This window comes from Centroberyx gerrardi, chromosome 7, assembly GCF_048128805.1.
Source record: "Centroberyx gerrardi isolate f3 chromosome 7, fCenGer3.hap1.cur.20231027, whole genome shotgun sequence".
NCBI classification, from domain to species: Eukaryota; Metazoa; Chordata; class Actinopteri; order Beryciformes; family Berycidae; genus Centroberyx; species Centroberyx gerrardi.
The window spans coordinates 7,083,737-7,091,755 of NC_136003.1; the positions used below are offsets into that span (position 1 = coordinate 7,083,737).

Genomic DNA, 8,019 nt, shown 5'->3' on the forward strand with positions numbered 1-8,019 from the left:
TACACCATGGTCTACACTCCCTTCTTTTCAGAATAGGCTACGTACCTAATCTATATATCCGCTGTCATTTTTCAGTGACAGCTGATATATTAACGGGGACCGACCTGCGTTTACCGGGTTAGGGTTATAAGACTGTGTCTCATGCCAGACCGCCTGCAGGCTCTCATCCCCTCACCTCACTGATGTAATAATCTGTTAATTTTCATATAAATAAATGTTGATTTGATCACAATAATGATTGAACCTATAGCCAGTTCATGAAAACTTTTGCATTTGCTGTTCTAATTGGTAGGTCTTACCAGGGAAATATCATCTGGCTACTCTCTATCATCAATTCATATAACACAATACTGATTGAACCTATAGCCAGTTTTACATTTTACATTTGCTGTTCTAAACAGTTGGGTAGGTCTTTCCCGAGAAAAATGTTCTGGTACCAAGGAAGTTTGTACAGCAGTTTATTTGGAATAAACAGAAGAAGAACTTGGTGGTTAGCATGAGCAGTGATAGCCACCATGGCTGAACAGACAAAGAAAAGAGAAACTCAAACTGCATCAACAGAAAATCCAAGGGAGAAGACATCACAGTATTGGACACACTATTTGACTGACAGGTGATCTCTGGGAAGTGCAGTGCAGAAACACCACAGCAATGACAGCTTAGCAACAAAGGTGTCGCCAAAATCAGAAAACAAGAAACTAGCAGATTACGTCTTGAGAATTTCTAATTAAACTAAACATGTCCTTCATTTCTCATCTAGGAGGATCTCTGAATCATCCATGGATTTTCTGAAACAGAGGATTTTTGGCAGGCGATTCCACCTTGGTCCAAAGCTCCTCCCAGGCTCTGCATTACTGCCATGGTTTCTGCTTCCCGAACAGTGAGATGCTCTGGGCTCAGAGTCAGAGGGGTCTCCACGGCTGGATTGCATATGGGAGGTTTGAGATGCAGGGGTGATGAAGAAGAGGCCATCTCCACTGCCTGTGAAGACAAAATTACAATATATGTTTTATTTCCTGCTACTGGTAATGATGATGATGAGTAATTTTCTAATGTCCAAAAAATTATTTGGTGACCTCACAAGCTTGACAACCTCTTGAGTTGCCGCCAAACATGCTATCTCAGGTGATATCCCAGACACCACTGGTCTGATTTTGACTATACTTGGAGGGATGATGCAACTTTGCATTGTGTTCCAGTGTTTAAAAACATGACACTGGCCTATCCCTTACAAAAATGCACATGTGAAAACCCACATGTGAATTCAAAGCACATGTGTCATTTTTTTTCACATTGTATCCTGACATCACGTGACAGTTTTTACTTACTACTTACTTTACTTACTACTTCAGCTTCAGCTTCAGTTTTTTTTTTCCACATAAGAACTTTTTTTTTCCATGTTTTCTCCCGCCGTTACATACAAACAATTCACAGGTGCAAATGTCATTTTCACATAGGGAAATTTCACATATATGCAAACCAACATGTGTCCAAAAAGCACATGTGCTTTGAATTTACATGTTTTCACATGTGACCTTTTTGTAAGAGTGGGAGTGCTATAATTAAAGGTAAACATTTCTAACTTTGAAAGGCCGTAACTTCCCCTCCACTTGTCCAATTTTGATAATGCATTTTGGCACTGATTGAACAACATGTAACTTACCCTTACACTATTTATCTATGCACTCATTCTCAATTTGTGAACTCCTGTATGAATTAATCACTTACCCTGTGGCAAGTTTGATGCATTGAAAAGTGGCAAATCCATGTTTCTTGCCACCATCTCCTCTATCTTCTCCAGCAGCTCTGTTACCTGAGCACCATCACCCCTGTTCTTGTTGTTGAAGACATGATACCTGTTCCCGCATTTCCCAACCAGAAACTTGAGGGCCTCCCCTTCACTCTCAACATACTGCTCAACGGTTCTGTCTCCCAGGCAGTCTCCATGTGTGAACACCACTACCATGCGACTCCAGTCTCTTTCGGTGAGAGGAAGCAGATGTTTCTCCACTGTCGTCTCCATGCTCTCGTTGAACGACACGTCAACACGGATAAACAGAAGGAAAGCGTGTGGACTCAGAGACGCGCTGCTCGCAATCTCCAGCTGAACCTCTTCACAGACGGGTGCAGCAGAGAGAGACATGCACCATCCTGGAGTGTCGACCACGGTGACCAGCCTCCCCGCTGCTTCGCCCTGCAGCTTCACACTTCCAGCTGCTGTCCCTGATGCAAATCCCTCTCTTCCCAGGATGGTGTTCCCCGACGAGCTCTTCCCAGATCCTCTGTGTCCCAGCAGCACAATTATCAGCTCTAAGAGAAAGCATAGAGTGAGAGAGAAAGAGACATAAACAGTGACAGAGACAGAGAAAAGATGAGAAGAAGAGAAGAGAAAAAAGTTAATAACATTAGTAAATGCTTTATTGCACATACTGACATGTTGACACATATAATGTGCCATTGTTTCTGGGGTTCGACCAATATGGGTTTTTGAAGTCTGATACCCATGCTAATATTTTTGTATTGAAGCTGCTGATATTAATGCCAATATTCAATATCGTTATAATTACAAAATTACAAGTGTTCAGTGTTTTTCTTGGAAGCATGAAAAAGCCTGAAACCGCATTTAGACCATCATGTGACACCAAAACTTTCCACTGAAACCCAGACTAATGAAATTCTTGTAGGGTTAGCAGCTGTTTATGTCAGGATGACCCACCACACCTATTCAGTGTCAGGGGGACTCTAGGATACAGGTTACTACCTCTAAGTGAAGAATTAATTACAAAAACATTACTGAAAAATTAAGTGAATGAATAAAAGATGCAAAGAAAAAAATCATGGCAGGTTTAATAGAAGTTCTATGTAGCTGTGGTCAGAGAAGAACCTCCATCTTGTTGGCAGTAGACCGCATGACTATCTGATAAACTTCCAACGTTTAATAAAAGGCCAATAACGGCAAACCGACATACCCGTCTTATCCTAATTTTTTTTGTCAGCAAGATGTACATGCCTCAATAGTATTGTATGTGATACTAAAACTCCCCATTGAAACAAATACTAATGACATTCTTGATGGTGAGACGGCAACAGGAACTAAAATGAAATGAAAGTCAGTGTGTCATCTGCATATTTCTACACACACACGTTTGACACATGCTGTCATCCAGTAGTTGGGCTCATGCTGGAGACAAGTAAAGATTTCAAAGTTACCAATGGATCACAGAGGATATCTTCAGCAGTGATGAGTGTCTCCACTTTTGTATACACTTCAAAAAATGACGCTTGTAGTTTTGCTGCATATTCACTGCTGGGGAGGAAAACTGAAGCATACCTTTCAACGGACCAGGAAGGGTTGTGTTGCACTTCTTCATTACGGTCTTTTTCCATTTTGCTTTTTCCTTCCTTGTTCTCCATTTCATATTCACCATTTGTGACATCTCTCTACCTATCTCATAATGCCTTCGTCCATTTGCAGCCACCATCTCCTCTATCTTCTCCAGCAGCTCTATGACCTGAGAGCCATCACCCCTGTTCTTGTTGTTGAAGACATGATACCTGTTCCCGCAACTCTCAATTAACCACCGGAGGGCTTCCCCTTCACTCTCAATGTACTGCTCAATGGTTCTGTCTCCCAGATAGTCTCCTTTAGTGAACAGCACAATAGTGTGATCCCACACTCGCTCGTTGATAAGACTCAGGTGTTCAAGTATGGCTCCCGCAAACTGATTTGGGAAAGCGATGTCAGCTCGAAGGACCAGCAACAGAGCGTGGGGTCCTGGGGGACACAGAGACACACTAGACACAATCTCCTGTTTGACAAGCTCGCTGGTGTCTTCCGCTGAGGCGTTCGCCCACCATCCTGGACTGTCCACCACAGTGATCTTCCTGCCAGCTGTTTGTCTTCGTTTCACCCCGCATTGAGTCGTTCTCCCTGACGTGAATTCCTCCATGCCCAGGATGGTGTTTCCTGAGCTGCTCTTGCCTGCTGTTCTGTGTCCTAGCAGAACAATCCTCAGCTTTGAAAGACGGCAGGAGCGGCCTGAGGGAGAAACAAAAAGGTTTGATGTTGTATATTTCTTCTGTGCAACTGGGAAGAAAATCATACGTACTTTTTTTCTCATTTGACCATTTCAAGGTAATGTGTAATCCCTATGCACGGTTACAAGAACAGACCTAACCACAAGGGCGATATTGCAACTGTCCATTGTATGATTCCACAATATTTTTAGCTAGTTAGCTAGTGTCAATTACTAGCCCTTGAAGCAGGTTGGTGCACATATACATGGGGTTTAAAGGAGCAATGAGTAAGATTTTTACTGCCCCATAGTACAAAATGACCATAACTGGGGGGTTCATAGGGTTATTGATCAATACCAGTGACTAAATGATTATTTCGCCAGGTGTTGAGATTTCTGGCCCATACGCTGTTTTGGGACAAAAACTCCCCGCTCATCAGCCCAAACACTTTTTCAACTGCTCAATGATGGAGGACAGTGCTACGAGCGACAGACCGGTGTTGCAAGACATTTCAGCTCTGAAGGCTATAAAAGTCTTGTTCTCAAGCCAAAAAAGCAAACGACAAAGCAGTATTATTATTCCAGTATTTTGCATGATGATAACCCTAACCCTTACCTCACCACTAGATGTTTCTGTTGGATCTCTGCTTTAATTAGCTAGCTTACTGCTCTCTGTTGTGAAGATGTGACTTTATATCAATTATAGGTCACTGTCATTCAAAGGGATGGGAAGGGTGAAGGAGGCTGAGACTTGTGTAGGAGGAGATAGGTTCAACTGATGTTGTTGCAATTCCTACGGGTTGCCAATAGAGGTTGATACAGGTCATAGATTACTTAATGCTCCTTTGAGTCCCTTGCTCAGGGATACTTTCACAGTATTGGACAACAGACAAACAGTAAACATTTGACTATTGACCCTCCTTAACCAATCTGCTGCCCTGCCAATGAACCCATTGATCACCTAAGTCTTTGTAGATTCCAATAGATCAGTGGTTCTCAACGTGGGGTCCGGGGACCACCAGGGGTCCTTGAGGGGGTTCCAGGGGGTCCTCAGCAAATTGATGAATTGTTAAACTTCAGCATTATTTCATATACAAGAAGTTAACACAATTAGAGAATATAGAAGAAAGGCTATTTTGATCATAGTTTCACTGATATCTCTCTACCTACAGACAGTCATGAAATTCTAGACAAAATCATATCTAACAATGAAAATATTCTCAGATTTGGGTTTGAGAGACAAATCTCATCAAATGGGGGTTCGTGGCTCTAATGTGGTTACTGGTCCTTCATATGAAAAAGGTTGAGAATCACTGCTATAGATTGAAATTACTCACGCATTATGGATCTCAGTCTTTGCCTCTCTGTCTGCACGTTTACCAGTCTTTGCTCTGCTCTGTCCCTCTCTGCTGTCCTCATTTCCTCCACATGCTGGATGAGTTTTTCGTCAGCTTCATAATGTCTTCCTCCGTTTCCGGCGACCATCTCCTCTATCTTCTCCAGCAGCTCTGTGACCTGAGCGCCATCACCTCTGTTCTTGTTGAAGACGTGATACCTGTTCCCACATTTCCCAACAAGCCACCGGAGGGCCTCCCCTTCACTCTCAATGTACTGATCAATGGTTTTGTCTCCCAGCTGGTCCCCACAGGTGAACAGCACTACGGCGTGACTCCAGACTCTCTCACTGAGAAGCCCCATGTGTTCCTTCATCGAGGTCTTATGCTCGCTCAGGAAAGAAGCGTCCATCCGAACCATTATAAGGAAAGCGTGAGGCTCCGGGGGGCAAAGAGATGCACAGCAGACAAGCTCCTGTTTAACAAGCTCAGTCGTTTCGTCAATAGTGGCACTTTTCCACCATCCTGGAGTGTCAACCACAGTGACCCACCTCCCTGCTACTTCCCCCTGTCTCTTCACACACTGAGCTGTTCTCCCAAAGCCGAACTCCTGTCCGCCCAGGATGGTGTTTCCCGACGAACTCTTCCCTGCTCCTCTCCACCCCAGCAGCACAATCCTCAAGTCTTTGGTCTCTGAATCTGTCAATGAAACAAATGATCTGTGTCATTATGGAATTATTACTTGTTATGACATATAACTTACAATGATAATTCATGTAAAATGTATTTTCTTAGCTCAAACTGACCAGGTTGTGATGCCATCATGACTGCGCATGCTTCTCTTCGCATCAGTTCTTCTGGTCACTTTTACATCTGAAAGACAATTATAATAGATTTCAAATATCATAATTACAGCTGGGTGGATTACTCCAAAAAATGTGATCTGGGCTCATTATACAGTATATTACCTGTGTTTGAAAAGACACTTCTGGATTACTGGTTAAAAACACTGATGTGCTGATTTATTTAAGCAAATGGTTACATACCTTTCGTCTTAATGAAGCATGAGGACAAATGAGAAGTGTTACCTAAGCGTCTGCTGCTGTATACTGTTCCCTCTGTGAACAACACAGCTTCTGGGCTAACCGGTTAGATCACGCTGACGATCCTGTTGTTTGGGGAAAAAGCTGTAGTATCACTTTACCATATCACTGTGGATTGGAAACAGAGCCCTTGTAAGAAGGTGTCACCTTTTTAAAAATGGATTTCTCATTTTGAAAGTGACCTCTTCACTTTGTGACTCTTGCAGCTTAAGTGGTAGCAGTCATAGAAGCCCCTAATCATCATCCTTCCTGCTACTTTGGGATTGGGATTGTGACTGGTTGGAAGTGTCAGCTTTGTCAAGAAAGTTGGTCAGGTGGAGTGCAGACCTACATTGGGTCAAATAGTATTTGCAAATGATTAGTCTGGTTTAACCTGCTTGTGGTACCTGATGGGTCGGATTTGCTGATTCGCAATGAGTGCTAGAAAGTTTAGTCAATTTTAGTGTTGCTTTCTGTGACTGACAACTTGCCTATTCATTTCTGAATTGTCCTGGTGTCTTTAAGCCTATCTGATTTACCGGTGTATAGAGATGTTGTTTTGTCAACATATTGTACTAGAGTGTTCATACTGGTCCCGCAGCTTTCCGTGGGAAAGAAATTAATATGCTGCGGGTCACTTGTCAAAAATCTGCAGTTAGAACAAGAGGTTTTCTGCGATATTCCTTTTAATAACAAGGTAAAACACACATTCTCATGACATGGAGACAGAACATTTTCAGCTCTCATCTTAAATAATGCATTTCTTTTCTAAATCCATCTACAGAACATATCTTTATATATAACTAACTTGTTACCTAAAAAATACAATATTGATTATAAAAAACTACCATAGGAATGTAGCTTTTACTATAATAGGCCTATACGCTGTCCTAAAAATGTAATTCATGTTAACAAATCATATGCATTTCAGTAAATATAAAATGAACTCAAATAGATTAATCAATTCCATAACGACATTGCAAAGTGCATAGCATACAGTCACACATATGGGAACTTTAACCCATAGATTATGGATAAAATTGCTAAAGCCGTGCCCTATGCAACCTATTAATCAAAGGAAAATATTTTAACCAATCAGAACTATAGTCATAGTTAACAGAGATCAAGTATGACAAATTTCATCATACCCCAACTGCTTTTCCTTCAGTAAAATGTGTTGTAATGCAACTCCAAAAAGAACATCAAGAAAGTAGAACTGTGTTGTCCATGCTGTAGAACTGTCCCTAGTTGTGACTCATTGTGTATGGGGGGGTGAAAAGCATCCTGGGAAACTCAGACTGGAAGGGACTGAAGGCTCAGTGACATCTAGGGGCGGTGATGCGCAACTACAAAACATTTTTAACGATTTTCTCTGCATAATTCAGTGACCTCACTATTTTTCTATCATATACCACCGCTATTGCATTGTTATATGACCTTGACTTGTATCATGTATCAGTTATATAAAGATATCATCCAGTATGGGTCAATATATAATGGTAAATATTGTGTTTAAACTGAATTTGAACTGAAATTATCTATTCTGACACAATTGGCCATGCCAATAATTGATGGCATGGCCTACAT

The 8,019-nt window shown here is 41.8% G+C and overlaps 1 protein-coding gene across 3 annotated transcripts; it reads right to left on the reverse strand.

Annotated features, from left to right (window-relative positions):
• Positions 1–445: 445 nt before the first annotated feature.
• Positions 446–7,662, reverse strand: LOC139914735 (GTPase IMAP family member 8-like). Of its 3 annotated transcripts, XM_071903119.2 has the most exons (7): positions 7,587–7,662; positions 6,439–6,561; positions 6,157–6,223; positions 5,354–6,049; positions 3,332–4,039; positions 1,729–2,310; positions 446–981 (listed from the first exon to the last, which is right to left on the reverse strand). In XM_071903119.2, exons 3-7 carry the CDS (start codon positions 6,197–6,199, stop codon positions 746–748), a joined length of 2,265 nt encoding a protein of 754 aa, XP_071759220.1. In that variant the 5' UTR covers positions 6,200–6,223; positions 6,439–6,561; positions 7,587–7,662; the 3' UTR covers positions 446–745. The 3 variants fall into 3 exon arrangements, with proteins under 3 accessions (XP_071759220.1, XP_071759219.1, XP_078140625.1); XM_071903118.2 differs by lacking the exons at positions 6,439–6,561; positions 7,587–7,662 and adding an exon at positions 6,397–6,434; XM_078284499.1 differs by lacking the exons at positions 6,439–6,561; positions 7,587–7,662 and having other exon boundaries at positions 6,157–6,262.
• Between the last annotated feature and the right edge of the window lie 357 nt (positions 7,663–8,019).

Excerpts from the sequence above, each read along its gene's own strand:
- LOC139914735 (XM_071903119.2), bottom strand. The coding sequence starts at position 6,199 with ATGCGAAGAGAAGCATGCGCAGTCATGATGGCATCACAACCTG. Across the intron at positions 4,040-5,353 it reads AAGACTGAGATCCATAATGC|GCCGCTCCTGCCGTCTTTCA; the intron begins GTGAGTAATTTC and ends TTTCTCCCTCAG. Across the intron at positions 982-1,728 it reads TGCATCAAACTTGCCACAGG|GCAGTGGAGATGGCCTCTTC; the intron begins GTAAGTGATTAA and ends TTGTCTTCACAG.